This window comes from Schistocerca serialis, chromosome 3 (assembly GCF_023864345.2).
Source record: "Schistocerca serialis cubense isolate TAMUIC-IGC-003099 chromosome 3, iqSchSeri2.2, whole genome shotgun sequence".
In the NCBI taxonomy this organism is placed as follows: Eukaryota; Metazoa; Arthropoda; class Insecta; order Orthoptera; family Acrididae; genus Schistocerca; species Schistocerca serialis.
This window is the reverse complement of record NC_064640.1, coordinates 944,505,297-944,521,131: the sequence shown is the minus strand read 5'-3', so window position 1 is coordinate 944,521,131 and position 15,835 is coordinate 944,505,297. Positions and strand designations below refer to the sequence as shown.

At 40.0% G+C, this 15,835-nt stretch overlaps 1 protein-coding gene across 1 annotated transcript in view; it reads right to left on the bottom strand.

Annotated features, from left to right (window-relative positions):
* The window catches only part of LOC126471332 (axoneme-associated protein mst101(2)-like), a 25,921-nt gene extending 18,209 nt beyond the window's left edge, over positions 1 to 7,712 (bottom strand). The window contains exon 1 of the mRNA XM_050099453.1: positions 7,661 to 7,712. Coding sequence (XP_049955410.1) covers positions 7,661 to 7,712 — 52 coding nt within the window. The remainder of the gene's footprint in view (positions 1 to 7,660) is intronic.
* Positions 7,713 to 15,835: the final 8,123 nt, after the last annotated feature.

The window sequence follows — 15,835 nt, the reverse complement described above, 5'->3', positions numbered from 1 at the left end:
AGCTCAATAAGAACACTTTTTAGTGAAGTTTGCGATCGTTTTCAATGAGTGAGTGTGTGTATAGCAGAACATGTGATATTGTGTATAGAGAGAATACATTACACATAGGGGATAAATAAATCTTGCAAATAAGAGATAAATATGTAGTTCGTTAGCAGAATTACTTTTCAAAATTTGCTCATGTGATGGCGAGGTTGCAAGGCGTTGAGTTATTAGGGTATTATTAAAGAAATGGATGACAAGTTCACATTGAGCACGATGGTTATAAAGTATATCTTTAAGGAAGGGAGATGATTGTCGACTTGTAGGCAGGGTATGGATTTGAATTCTAGTACTGCGATAGCAGAGGTGAAAGTATATGAATGGTAGCGATATCTGTATTTCCAGAGCAGCAGATGTCGATGGGGTGTATTTCGGGATGCTTAGCTCATTGTCGAATGTCGTTCAAGTGACATCGGGATGGTAAAATTTAGTTGTAGGGGTAGTGTTACATGAGGTTGATTTCGTACAATGATTGTCTATGTATGCTTGGCCGCAGTTCAGGTGACCGGGGCAGTAGTGCTTCACGTTTCCAGGTAATTAAAGGGTCTTTGCGAGCATAGAGGCTTAAGTGCAATATGATCTAAATGCTTAAATAGGGAAGTAATATTTAGTATGTGCTGGATAGCTTTGGTGGTTGGGTGGGGTTTGAGAAGATTGACTAGTAGCATGTATTTGGGTTAGGTCGGTATTTGGTCTAATGTAAATAGGCTGCTTCTTCAAACACAATACTTTTATTTACTTGACGAAGAAAAATGATTGTTTTTTGTGCTTTTAGGTTCTCTCAACATGAGGAAATTAGTTGCATTGGTAAAAAAAATTATATGCTTGATTTAGAATGTGTTAAACAGCAGAGATCAGTATTGGCGAGTAGAAATACAAATTTGTTTCTAGTTAGAGGTTTACAGCACGCTAAAGTAAGAGGATTGTGGAGAAATAATTTGGAATGTTTATATTGGGTGTTATATTGGGTGTTATATTGGGTGTTATATTGGGTGTTATATTGGGTGTTATATTGGGTGTTATATTGGGTGTTATATTGGGTGTTATATTGGGTGTTATATTGGGTGTTATATTGGGTGTTATATTGGGTGTTATATTGGGTGTTATGTTGGGTGTTATGTTGGGTGTTATGTTGGGCGAGCGATACTGTTATTTGGACTGTTGGTATGTGCTTGATATCGATGGGCAAAATATGTGTGTTCTTGCAGTTCCCGAGTCTGGATATGTCTGTTGAAAAGAGAGCAAGTTCGGATCAGAGAGAGTAACGCATTTGTGTCAAGGGGAACGGATCTCGAATTTGTAAGAGTTCTGAGAGCAGCATGGACCGCTAAGGGCGATTTTGTACTGTATAGGAAAGGAATTCTATTTTTACTACAGGGACATGGTACGTGTTGAAATATTGTTGGTTTTGATATGGATTTAAGCATAGAATATTAAATGTCCTACACTCAGTGGGTAGGTGGGTAAGTCTCTTTGCATATTTGGCTATATGCATGCACACTTTGCTGGGTTTTATTGTTCATGGGATATGACTATCTGTGGAAAATAGAATTATTATGTTCTATTGCGCTAGACAAGATGGGTTGTGTGTGGGGACGTACATGCTTGTACAAAATGATTGTAACACTGTGGATGGAATACAAGTAGTTCTGTGAAAGCGTGTGTTCAAGGAATGGGTGAGTAGATGACGCGACTCATCTAAAACTGTATCATTAGAACATCTACGAACATGTAGGATAACTGAAATTGAGGGCATTTTTCTCTTCTATATGACTGTGCTTGGAATTATATTTGTTTGTTTGTTCTAAATGCACACCCATCAATGCTTAGAAAGGGAGAAAGCTTTTTTATGATTAAGTGCGTTTTCGCAAGCGTACACAGGCTTTTATGTATGTGAGTGGTAAATTGTGAGCGGAATGAGCAATTCGGCGCGATGCGTGAATGACGTTGGGTTTACTGGCTGGGAAAGACACAGTTTACATGCCCCTTTGGAGGTGCAGGGGAACAAAGATCTGGGCTATTCAGGAATCCATTTGCACAGTGTACGTGATTAGGCAATCGCTAGAGACCAGGTATAGGGAGAGTCCACGTCAGCTGGCTGGTCCGTTGGATGACTGGATGACTTTAGATGGACAGATATCTGACTTTGACATGCCGCCGGCAGCGCTCCGACGCTAGCCTTGTAAGGTGTGATGGAATATGTGATAGTTGCATTTGATAGTTCGTAAGCGTTTTCTATATGCAAAGAGTGTTTATGGATTGAATTTTTTTTTTCTCCACATGGTGTTTGTGAGCGTTAGAGATGAAATATGGTTTGACGATTTAGTAGTTGTTTTGGTGGTTATTGCATTCAGAAATGTAATATTCAGGCTCATGTCCTCGGCGGGAACGCCGTGGAATTAAGTGTTTAGGTATTTGACGGTATGGATGGCAATTTGCGCTGTTTAGTTGCCAGTGCAATATAATGATCGGTGTAAAATAGTTGTTCGCTGTTGAAAGTCACGTCTGCAGAAAGAAATAAAAGGCGGAACACAGAGGACGAGGAATTCGCGTTTTCCTTGTTCTATTGATGGTGATGGTGTTTATTGTACACAAGCGCACGTCGTGATGTCTTGACAGCCATTACGTCCGCTGGTCGGGTATTCATAATCACTGATAGTACATACCGTGCGTGCATGATTAAACTTGTTTGGCTTATGTTGTATAATGACTAGAGAAGATGAGTGTGTATGGTATGTTGAGGGACGTATAGATTCAGCACATAGAAAATGGTAGATTTTTTTTTTTGGAAAATTATACGCTCTATAGATACTGATATTCGACCACAAAAGACAAGTCAAGAGCAGAAATTACGTGTAAATCGACCGCTGACAGTGTGTTGCGGCAATGGTAATATTTAATTGTACTTGGGAGTGGTAACTATGGTCCTGAATTTTAATATTCATGTGAACGTCGTAGGTATTTGATGATATGCATCCAAGTTTGAGGGTTTAACTGTAATTCGGATTTAGCGATCTGTGTAAAAATAATTTTACCGCTCAAAGTCCGAGAAAGAAAAGGTGAATGCTGTTTAGATAGAGGCGGGTTTCATAGGTAAATCACCCTTTACAAATGCAATAAACAGATTTATTTTGTGTACAGAAAAACTATAAAAAGTCTATATCCGTCAGATGACCTATATCGTAGCTGCCGATTCCTCAAATGGATAACACTCATTCCTTTGCAGTGCACATCTCAATACTGGAGCAAAATTTATTTCAAAACAAAAAGGCGCCATAAAAGTTGGAAACAAATTGCAAAATAGCTTGGAATATTTGTCACAACCAAAACTATTTATCGACAAATAGAAATTACGCTGCACATCAGTCTGGTACCTTGAGTCAACATTTTATTATTGAAATATTATGACCACGTTATATGCACAAATGATCCTGAAAATCCCATTCCTAAGGAAAGTCACATGGCAATAAAACCAACTTTCTGCAACACTGTGAATACGATAGCAGTCTATATTAGAGATTTAATGCAACAGGCATCTTAGGATAACAGGATTTGGAGGGATGTGAATTGGGACGATAGCATAGCAGTTTGTTTCAGCTGGGATAACAGTGAGATAGTAACAGATAAGAGGTTGGTCAAACCACATTAAATGCTATCCCCACTCCCCTCCTTGGTAGCGTATGGGAATTTTATCAACGTTATCCAGGGGAACGCCCCATATCTTAGGCAATTGTGAGTGTCAAAAGGGGTGTTCAATAAGTACATTTCTTGTTCCGAAAGAACATCGGTTTTATTCAGGATTCCAGTACACTGTATTATTCACCTCTGGTTTCGTTAAAAAATCCTATTTTTAACAGAAGGTCTGTTAAATGCGACGACTTTACTGGGAACGTCTGTATGCAAGCATAGTACCACTCTATTGGTCAATATCTGAGACAACATAATGCTGCATGAACAACCACCCCATCATGAACGTACTGCTTCCCTCAACTGAGTCCTTTATTGGGTAAAATCGATAGAAATAGGAAGGTGCGAGATCCAAGCTGTAGGATGGATGAGAAAGAACAGTCCAATGAATTTAATGAGCTCGTTTTGGGTGCACAGACTTCTGACACCTTGCTTTGTGACTGTTTCCATTTTTGTGGCAATGAACACTAGGAAGTCGGTTCTTGAATTTCATGAGGGTAGCAAAACAAACTTCAGTCCCAAAAGACTTTCGCTATAACTTTACCAGTTGAGGGTGCAGCTCTGAACTTTTCCTTCAGAGGAGAGGTGGTATAGCGCCTCTCCGCTCCACTGCTTCCCATTTTGTTTCCGGTTTTAAGTGATGAAGACGTGTTCCATCGTTCGTGAAGTTATTCTAGAAAAAATTAAGGTCAGTCTCGTAACGCGCAAGTAATTCCGCAAAAATTATCCTTCGTTGCTCATGGTCTTCCATTAGGTGCCAAGGAACCCAGTGGACACTCACTTCTGAATACCCTGACTGACTGGCTGGTTGGTTCGTTTAAGGATTAAGGGGAACGAACCACGAGGTTGTCAGCCCCTCCTACACAGAAAAAGGCAAGGCAACTGAACTACACACCAAAGAAAGGCCATGCGCATGAAACCCAAAAGCAGAAGACCCCAAGGTCTATTGTAGGAGGCCGGCCGGTGTGGCCGTACGGTTTTAGGCGCTACAGTCTGAAACCACGAGACCGCTACGGTCGCAGGTTCGAATCCTGTTGCGGGCATGGATGTGTGTGCCGTCCTTAGAACTAGTGAAACCTAACTAACCTAAGTCTAGGGGGCTGATGACCTCAGATGTTAAGTCCCATAGTGCTCAGAGCCATTTGAACCATTTCTATTGTAGGTCAACGAAACCTACAGAAAGGAACGAGGATGATGAAAAATCATAAGAGGGAGGGAGGGTTGACCCATCCAGGAAGCGGGTGGAAGCCTTCAAAGGCAGAAAGTGCAGTGGGGGACATACCCTTGCCACTTACTAGAAGCACGCAACCCAACAACACACAGTAAAGACTAAAGATATGGACAGGGTTAGAGAAACATAGGAAAACAGGAAGAACAGTCAGTATGTACGAGAAGGGAAGGAATCTTTGTTCACTCCAACGCTGCCTCTTATATACCTACTCGTAACTTCATTAGTAATAACAAATGAGGACATTTTTATGTAACTGATTACTTGCCAACGACCCCAAGCCACCCACCGACCCTAGGCCGTGACGTCATGGCCGCCGCTGCCGAAGGCACAAAATAGCACTGTGGCGGCCGTGACGTCACGGCAGAGGGTCGGTGGTGGCTTGGGGTCGTTGGCAAATAATCAGTAATGTAAAAATGTTCTCATTTGTATTACAAATGAATTTGCGAGTAGGTATATCAGGCAGCGTTGGACTTCATGGTTAGTTCTAGTTATGTTATGGAGTCAAATCGTGGGAAGTTTAGAAACCATACTGCTCGTGGTGAAGAGAAACGGTTACCTTGGTAAGCAATACTAGAGATTAATCGTAAACGTGCCGCAAAACGTAACAGATATTTTAGATGGATCATTGGAGTTAACTACTGAAGACAAGGATCTTTTTTCTGATGCTTTAGAAGATCTTCATTTAACTGAATTATTTAGTGATACTCCACCTGAAGCGAAACATCCGATACAAGACGACAAACCGACACTAGGACCATCTTCAAGACCTGATAATCAACCTAATTTAATAGACAACTGGCCTTTTTATGAATCTTTTATAATACCACACGGTAAATCTGAAGATAATGGAAATTTATTTCCCACAGATGAAGTATTTGATGTTCATCATTTACATAAATGGTATAAAGTAGGTATTGCTTAAAGAGCTGTTGATCAAAATGTATCATTCAATTATGAATATGAACCAACCACTGGCACAATTAAAAGTAGGGAACGTGCTCATGGATTTGCTGGTAATGGAACAAAATACTATTTAGGAACACATGGTTATCCTGGACGTTTTTGTAATACTGATGGTAAAGTATTAGAAAAAGTTGCACAACAAACTGCAAAGCCCTTGTCTGTTCATTTGGATTATTTTAATTATGATCAAGTTATTGAGAAACCTCATCTTGTTGGTCATTTGAATAGACCTACAAGTGTTAAATTCCTTCGTTTACATTGGGTATTAATCCAGTTCCTAACAGTGCACTATGATTCAAATAGTTACGTTAATTGTAAAATGATAGTAAAAATGACTACAGCAGTTGAAATAGGATTCTCTGTAGAAACGTACAATACTTTAGTAGAAACATTAGACCATTCTGGAGAGTTTTACATGAAAGGCGACAGTGAAAGTATAAAACTCTGGTACAGGAGTAGCAACTACGATAAATGCAGGTACAAGTCGTACTGCCAATATTGTATTAGATGTGCCAAAGAGGAGGAGGCAAACACATGAGAATAGACATGTGGAAAGTATAGAAATAGAGGGTTTCAATAAAGATACTCATCATTAATGTTCTAAGTACATTTATTGTATATATTTTCATTGTAGCAATTCACAATAAACAAATTATACAATGTATAAGGATTTAATTCTTTTACAATTCATGTATTCCATTATTTCCAATAATATTTCTCAATTCTTTCATCCCATACCTGACATTTAAAATAATCACAATTTGAACATAAAATAACTGGAGTCTTAGCTAGTGTATAATCTCCTTCAAACTTAATAGGTATATTTGTAAGAATCCCAGAAAATATTGTTTTCAATTGTTCAAAAGATCCAGGATCATAATTTGGATCATCCATGACAATCGTTTTCTAGCACATTCTTGTAATCCAAATGACACATATTTATTATTTTTATTACACCAACCAGTATTTAACATTGCTGATACCACATGAACAAAAGTGGATTTAAATGAGGTTGGTTCTCCTATTAAATTTAAACAATTCTTTTTCCATTGCTTCTATTAAGTATATTAAATAATGTAACAAAGTTTCTTATAACTTCTCCATCTTGAAATTGGTATCGTAAGAAATCTTTTACAATTTTTCCACTAATATTTTCATCATAATAGAAATCATTGAAATTGGGAACATAAGACACAAAATAAACACAATCAGCATTACATATATATTCATAAATTTGAAGTAAACTTCAATGATTTGTTTCAATTTGAATATGTTTAATGACATTTGATAACACTATCACTAAGTGTACAAATTGTTGTACTGGATCTCCATAGAGAAGTTTCTATTACTTTATTAATTGGTACAGTAAAATTATTTTCTACTGCATGTAGGAGTTCCTCAAAGGAAAAAATCTTTTTGTAGCTTTTTGTCCACTTTTCGTAAGTCTGTCGATGTTGTTGCGGTGTTACTATTAGATTCCTTACAGCTTGAGTCGAGGGAGAATGACTTAATCCGGATTTACATATAATTTCATTTCCCTCTTTTTGTGTCTCCAGCATTGATACCTGTTGATATGCTTTGTTTGAGTTGAATAAAACTGAGCAATCCTATAAAACTTTTGTTTGTCCACAATCGATGAAGAGGATGTAATAGCATTGTTATTTTGAATTGAAATACTGCAATAAATTTCTTGGGCCTTGTTCGCTGGATGTGTTAAAGACTGTTGTATATTCTGACTTTCCAACTCTATTGGTGAAGTATGTTCTGAAGTAACATCTGCACCATCCATTTCGTCTGTTACAGCAACGGACGACGTGGATGTGCTGAGTTCGTTTCTGATTTCTCTGCAAGGATGAAGAGAGATCTGTTTCTTTGATTTTGTTTGCAAAAGAATTTAATGCAGTTTGTAATGTCTTTATAAGACCTCAAGTATTGGCTTTGGATGAACACAGTGTGTGTCCAATCCAATTCTCTAAATTGGATACACAAGTAATTGATGATGTTGTCTGAGGTGATTTTTTTTTCCCATTCCCCCTTCAATTTGCTGTAAAGTTTGTAAACGTTCAATTTGATTTTTTTTTCAATGTGAGAATGCAACCATAAAATGAATTTAGATATTCTTGAGGATCGTCAAATAAATTAATAATTTTAACTAATAGACTTACAATTTCAATTACATCTATTGTTACCGAGCGAGGTGGCGCAGTGGTTAGACGCTGGACTCGCATTCGGGATGACGACGGTTCAATCCCGCGTCTGGCCATCCTGATTTAGGTTTTCCGTGATTTCCCTAAATCACTCCAGGCAAATGCTGGGATGGTTCCTCTGAAAGGGCACGGCTGACTTCCTTCCCCATCCTTCCCTAATTCGATGAGACCGATGACCATGCTGTCTGGTCTCCTTCCCCAAACAACCAACCAACCAACATATATTGTTGGTCTGTCAGTATCGTCGTCACTTGTTAGTTATTTTTATTTGCTTAAGGAGTGTTACCTCTCTTTGATCTTCCGTATCAGAAGTTATTCTCTTATGTCCTGTGTCTATATCTTTTGCTGGTGTCGTTGGTCTTGTATCGTCTTCATCTGAATAGTCAGAAGATTCTGATGAAATGTCCTTTTTAGACACATTAAAAAATAAATTAGTCTTTTTGAATTGGAGTAAAGTATTTAAATTGTACTTCTCCAGTAGTAGTAATAATAGATCTGTAAAAGAAAAATACATTTACAGTATTTTACAAATCACATTTACAGTATTTTAGAAATGACATTGTCTTCCTTGATTTACAGAATGTATTAAATCTTTAGTGAAAATACTTTCAATGCGTTCTGCAAATGTAGCAGTTAAACATATTCTACAAAATAAAATATCAATCATTTGTAATATAGTTTCAAAATAATGTGCTTTTGATGTACAAAGCATTTCTCGAGTAGTAAACCCATAATGATCCTGAGTCGGTTGTTCAGTTAAATATAATACATTACTAGGTCGACTCACAAAATGGTTATTAGTTAGTATTCGTAATTTTCCTTCGTCTTGAGTGTTAATAATAAAATTTAAACAACAATTTGTACACAATTCATTGTATAGAACAGGTTTACACATATGGTCATAATGTCTAAGACAGTAATTGTGGTTGATTAAGTGATATTAATTTATAATTTACATTCACAATTTTAATTCTATATCGTTTTTTTTTTTGCATTGTATCAAATCGTGTCCATGTTATTAAATCTTTATCTTTTAATGAATAAATTCGCATAAAATGATCATATCTTTTAAAGGCGATAGCACTCCAATTAAAATGTCTTTCAAATTCTTCGTTTCTAGTAAATAATTTATAAGTTGCATTTGATACAGCTTTCATTACTGCGTTGTCATATAAACAGCTTGGCCACCCCAAAACTTCTAATACTATTGTTTGTCCACCATACTGCAAATCTCTTGTAGATACAGCTACTTTTTCATCGATACACGGGGCCCAGTCTGCACGACGACGAATAAATTGGTCATCAGATTCTCGACAACGAATTTGAGGTAGTTCTACGTCGCCATCACTATCACTTTCAAAAATTAAGCGACGTACAGTTTGGTTATTAATGTTCTGTCTCGGAGGAAACGATTCATCGCTCTATTATGAAAGACTGCTATTACTTTCGTTGGAATCGGACGAACTCATTGTATCGCTCTGAGATAAACCGCACTAATTAAAATAATATAATAAATACCTTTGTCTTCTAGACGCCACTGTATGCAAGTAAATGTTTCACTGTTCAGCCCTAAGACTACAGCATTTGTTCATCAGTTACTCACTGAAATTGTTGTTCACTCCAACGCTGCCTCTTATATACCTACTTGCAAATTCATTTGTAAGACAAATGAACATTTGTATTACAAATCAGGACATTTTTACATAACTGATTACTTGGCAACGACACCCAGCCACCCACCGACCCGGCCGTGACGTCACGGTCGCCGCTGCCGAATGTACAAAGTAGCACACAACGACAAAGGATGATAGTCCTTGCAAGAGGCCCAGAGGCCCACATGGATGTCTTCCACACATTTGTAGTTTCTTTCTTTTTCAGTAAAGTCGGGTAACTCATTCCATATTCCAAATTCTTAAAACTTGATGACATGTTACTGATCGAAGGTAGGGTGCTAGAATACTGATCTCAAGAGGCGGCTTTCTGGTAGCCAATTTGGGCAGCCTGTCAGTTCATTCTCCAGGTACCCAATGTGACCCTGTGCTGAGCATCCACATTGAGGGCAAAAACGGAATCCTAGGTAGGCAGGACTAGGGAATGGTGAGGTTAATACTGATAAAGTTTGTTTCATACACTGATACTACTGTGTATGTACACACCCAAGGACTAAGTTTTCAATGAACATGAGTCTTTGGGATTTAATAAAAGTAAAATGTCTCTGTTTACACTAAATTTCCTACACAACAATCTGACACTTCAGATAATCCGGTGCCCATACATACCACGAATGGCTGGAACAGTGTGTAACATTAGCATAGATACAGAGATACCAGTTTACTCCACCCAAACAGTAAAGTTTTAATTTGAGATCAAGAGAAATGAAATAATCCTCTGATTAAGGAAAAAATACTCAGTTGTCTATAATTTTATGTTAAGTCCTGTATAAATGAATAAAACAAATAGTTAAACCACTAATTACATCATAAGCTGTAGTATTCAGGAAAACACATACCCTAAGAATACAAAAATAAGCGTTGTTAAACCAGTGCATAAGAAGGTAACTAGGCTACAAAAGAATTGATGCATCCCTATGTTTAGTAAGGTCTTTGGAACTGTTAATACTTAATCTTTTTAAAATAAGGCAAGTGCCAGGAAAGGGTAAAAGTGCCTTTACAAAAGATTGAAGAAACTCAGGAGCTGCAGTAGTTGTGTAGCAAAGTGCTCAACCTCTTGGACGACGAAATGAGAACAGGCACATTTTTTCAAAGACTTCAACTCGGTCAGCTGTGGGTTGCACATTAACAAAGTGTATGCCTTCAAAATCGGACTCTTCCACAGCTACTGTCCACATACTTAAATCTCAAGAAGGGCACTATACTAGTAGAATTACGTGACGTTGTTCAACTCGCTTCTAGTAATCCATGCTGATCTCATTTTTATGAGGAAGATAGAGGCATTAGTCACTTGAAACGGTGAAATAGAAGTAACATACACAGAGGCCTAAATTCTAATGCCAGTAAATCCAACCAATAACAATAAAAACAGCTGGTTCTCACGAGGTTGAAATTAACGTGCTACTACATCAGTAGGAACATACTACTAAGATTATGGGTGTCCACCTTGGCTAAAGTCTTAGTCCGGTAACCCACATTAATTCTGTATATGAGAAAATCAGCTGCATCCCCTATCTGATACGGGAATGGTTTTTGCCAGTCAAAATCAAAACTTAGTGTAATGTGGAACAATTTATCCACTCACTAATTATGCTGCTGAATTGGGGTGCTATGGGGCATACATACCCCTGAAAAGAATATTGCTATTACGTACAAGAGTAATTTGGTTAATGAACTGAGTAAGATCCAGATTCTTCTCGTGAAACCTTTGATAAATATTTAAACATAAACTTCATAAATTTGTATTTACTTACAATATTGTGAAAAGCAAGCAAGTGCAGTGATAAACAATTAAACACCAGAAGTAACGCCCCCCTGCAGTGTCAGGGGCTAAAATAGATCCTCAGCTCTTTTTTGCTTGTCGTAAGAGGCGACTATTTGGAGTTTATCTTATTGGGTCACGTTTTTTCACATTGGTCTTGTGACTGTTTTCGGATTTTCGAATGTTTTTTCCACTTCCCACTTTAACACTTTCTCTTCAAATTACTTTGGCTTTTTAAAATCTGGTCCCTATTTTGTGTTCGACCTCGATTTTCCAAATTTTACCCAGGTGCGGACTGTTGGGGAAGGACACCTTAATGTGGGTGCACTACCTCTCCACAGTGCGCTATTAGCTTTTGCATCTACTAATCAAACGGAGCTACGCTGCACCCAAAATCCAGCACAGTAGCCAGTCCTTTGTGGAGTGGTTGACATGTACCCTCTCTGTGGTAGCCCCTGACGATGCAGGGATCACACTGCCAATGCCTGAGCTGTGACCTCACTGTCAGCTAAGGAGTACGTACCTGTCGACTTCAGGGTACCAGGACTCCAGGCAACAGCTATTGCGACAGGTGGCCTTTGCCTTGGCGATGTGGCGCCCACAGAGAGAACCTATAATCAAAGTCAGTAGCATCAAGGCAGATGATCCACCATGAAGTGGATCAAACTTAATGGTGGCCATGCAACACATCTCTCACAGCAGTCCGGAACAGTTACTTTAATGCAGAATTTCACAACCCTACGGCATTTCCGTCACTTAGGGTGTCCACTTAGATTTCGCCTTGTCAAGTTCTCGTCTTGAGGCAGTTTGCCAAGTTCTTGGTTTGCTTCTGCATTGATGGCAGCTCTTTCACTTCGCCGAAGCCAATGTTCCTCATTAAAAATATTGAAGATCGGTTTGTGGAGGTTATGGCAGTAGATCAGAAACGGATCTTGGCTGATCTTGGCTGATCATAACATCACACTCAAACCAATCGTGTCGTGGGCGCTTCAGGCCTGTCCAAAGTTCACGAGAAAGTGTGACTGGTATATCACCCAACAGGCTCAACAGAAAGCAAAGTGTTATCTTCCATTGGGACCTAACACTTCATCAGTTTGAAGAGCTGCATACTAATCTGGTGCGACATGGAGTCCATTTCGTTTGCCGCATTCAAAAGGGACCAAAGGATGATAATGGACATTTGAGCTTCTATCCTAGCCTTCGACAGCAGCATTTCGCCTGAGAAAGTTAAGGTTTTCGAGTACAGGTGCGATGTCAGGCCTTACTTTCCTCCTCTGATGAGGTGTTTTAAGTGTCAAAAGTTCAGGCACGTCTTCCTGCTGTTCTAATGAGGCCATCCATAGAGTATGTGGATAGGCGTCGCACGAGGCAGCCCTTAAGACCACCCCCTCAGTGTGTCAACTGTCCTGAACTGCACCCTCCTCATTCGCCGCAATGCTCAGGCGATCAAGCGTTTTATACCCTTGAATTTCCTTTTCCCTCTTGAACACTGCCTTACCAAGACGCAAGGAAAAAATTTCCGTTTTAATTCGACTGATGCAGACTCAAATTTAGCGACTGTCATAGCGTGAGGTTTGAACTGTGACAGGACAATGTCTCGCACGACACCTCCAGGCTCTGGTCATATTCTGGGGCTTGCCCTCCAGTTTGGGTAAGGAACATCAGCTCCTTCATCCCCTACACATCTAGTGCCGGTGGTTCCCACAACATCAGTGTGGCGAGAGATGCCTGGTCATCTGTGGCACCAGGTATGAGGACACCTGTGAAGATGAAGGTGCCCTGTCTCAAGATGAGGACCAGCAGCCACAGGCTCTGGGCTAAGGAAGAGTACAGTCCTCTTCACTCTCGGAACATAAAATGGAGATATCTTCACAGAGGTCGAAATCTCAGGATAAGCAGAAAGGTAAACTACCTTCTGAGGATTTGGACCTTCTGCTCCCCAACCCTGTAGCAGTCGAGCCTATGCACATGGACGACAGATCACGCAATCAGGTGGACCACGACCTGGTAGTAAGGCAATGATACCCATATTTTCCATTCGCCATTCTCAGACCTGACAACGCACCTTCAATGGAACTTTAACAGTTACTGTCGCCATTTGATTGAACACTACTATGTGGTGGGGGAGCACAACTTACCAAATTATGATGGCTAACAAAGCAGCCTAGTTAAAAAGACCTCCTCCTGGGGGGGGGGGATGCCATATCTCGATTTCAAAAGCCAGTATAGCTTTTGACATGGATATTGGTGTGTACATCTAGAACAAAGACCGCTTGTGACAATAGTTGTTGCGATCGGGTTTTTTTAACATCTAGTCGATTACGCCTCCCTTTCTAGGGCAGAGTGATAACACTCAAAAGAGAAACTTATTAGACATGCCCATCCATCGTTGATTTTCGGTCAGTATTAATTCGTATTGCCAGCGATCAGTTATTGATGAAGTATTATACTTACTAGAAGGGGGTGTGTGATAGGTTCCCCTTGAGCATTAGGCTTATAAAGTGTGTGTGTGTGTGTGTGTGTGTGTGTGTGTGTGTGTGTGTGTGTGTGTGTGTGTGTGTGTGTGTGTGTGTGTGTGTCTGTGTGTGTCTGTGTGTGTCTGTGTGTGTGTCTGTGTGTGTGTGTCTGTCTGTGAGTGTCTGTGTGTGAGTGTCTGTGTGTGAGTGTCTGTGTGTGAGTGTCTGTGTGTGAGTGTCTGTGTGTGAGTGTCTGTGTGTGAGTGTCTGTGTGTGAGTGTCTGTGTGTGAGTGTCTGTCTGTCTGAGTGTCTGTCTGTCTGAGTGTGAGTGTCTGTCTGTCTGAGTGTGAGTGTCTGTCTGTCTGAGTGTGAGTGTCTGTCTGTCTGAGTGTGAGTGTCTGTCTGTCTGAGTGTGAGTGTCTGTCTGTCTGAGTGTGAGTGTCTGTCTGTCTGAGTGTGAGTGTCTGTCTGTCTGAGTGTGAGTGTCTGTCTGTCTGTCTGTCTGTCTGAGTGTGAGTGTCTGTCTGTCTGTCTGTCTGTCTGTCTGTCTGTCTGAGTGTGAGTGTCTGTCTGTCTGTCTGTCTGTCTGTCTGTCTGTCTGAGTGTGAGTGTCTGTCTGTCTGTCTGTCTGTCTGTCTGTCTGTCTGAGTGTGAGTGTCTGTCTGTCTGTCTGTCTGTCTGAGTGTGAGTGTCTGTCTGTCTGTCTGTCTGTCTGAGTGTGAGTGTCTGTCTGTCTGTCTGTCTGTCTGTCTGAGTGTGAGTGTCTGTCTGTCTGTCTGTCTGTCTGTCTGTCTGTCTGTCTGTCTGTCTGTCTGTCTGTCTGTCTGTCTGTCTGAGTGTGAGTGTCTCTGTCTGTCTGTCTGTCTGTCTGTCTGAGTGTGAGTGTGTCTGTCTGTCTGTCTGTCTGTCTGAGTGTGAGTGTCTGTCTGTCTGTCTGAGTGTGAGTGTCTGTCTGTCTGTCTGAGTGTGAGTGTCTGTCTGTCTGTCTGTCTGTCTGTCTGTCTGAGTGTGTTGGCTCATTGTCAAATGCCATTCAAATGAGACTGTGATTGTACCATTTGGTTGCAAGTACAGGGATAAAATATAGATGTGTCCGATTTCTTTGTATGATTCCACATGTGCATGCTCAGCTCGCAGCGCCGGTGTCCTGTGTGGGGGTGATCAACGTTTGCTGTTAATGGTAGGAGCTGTCAGACTGGAGAGGCCTGTTGTAGTGTATGAATGTAGATGAATTAACTGTGTTGTCCTCTAGACGACCGAATAGCGAACTAATACCTAGTCCATGTTTGATAGTTTCGGTGACCGCATGGAAATATGTAGTTGAGAGAATACCGATTGTGGTGTGTGCATCTAGTAGGTGGAAGATACGTTTGCTGGTTCTCTAGACATGAGGAACACCTTAGTCGAGTTTGTAAATTATAGGGGGTGATTTGGAATCTATTATGGCAATAAGATCGGTATTCCGAGTAGAAATATCAGTTTTCTATTTTTATTTTGTCGAGTTTGTTCATGTAATGGTCTTCGCAGATGGGATAAGTTTCTATATAGTCAATGGTTTACAACACGCTCCACCTAGCTAAAGTTTCGGGTTTGTAGAGAAATAATTTACAGTACATATCTTCGGAATTATATTGCGTGAGCAAACAGTAGGATACTGCTGTGCGCTTGGTATTGAGAAGTACCACGAAAATGGTATGATATTCTAGCAAGCCCTGAGAAAATACCTGTGTTCTTGTAATCCCAGAGTCTGGAAATGTGTGTAGAAAAGCAAGCAAGCAGGTCCGGACCAGACACAGAAACGTGTTTGTGCCGAAGA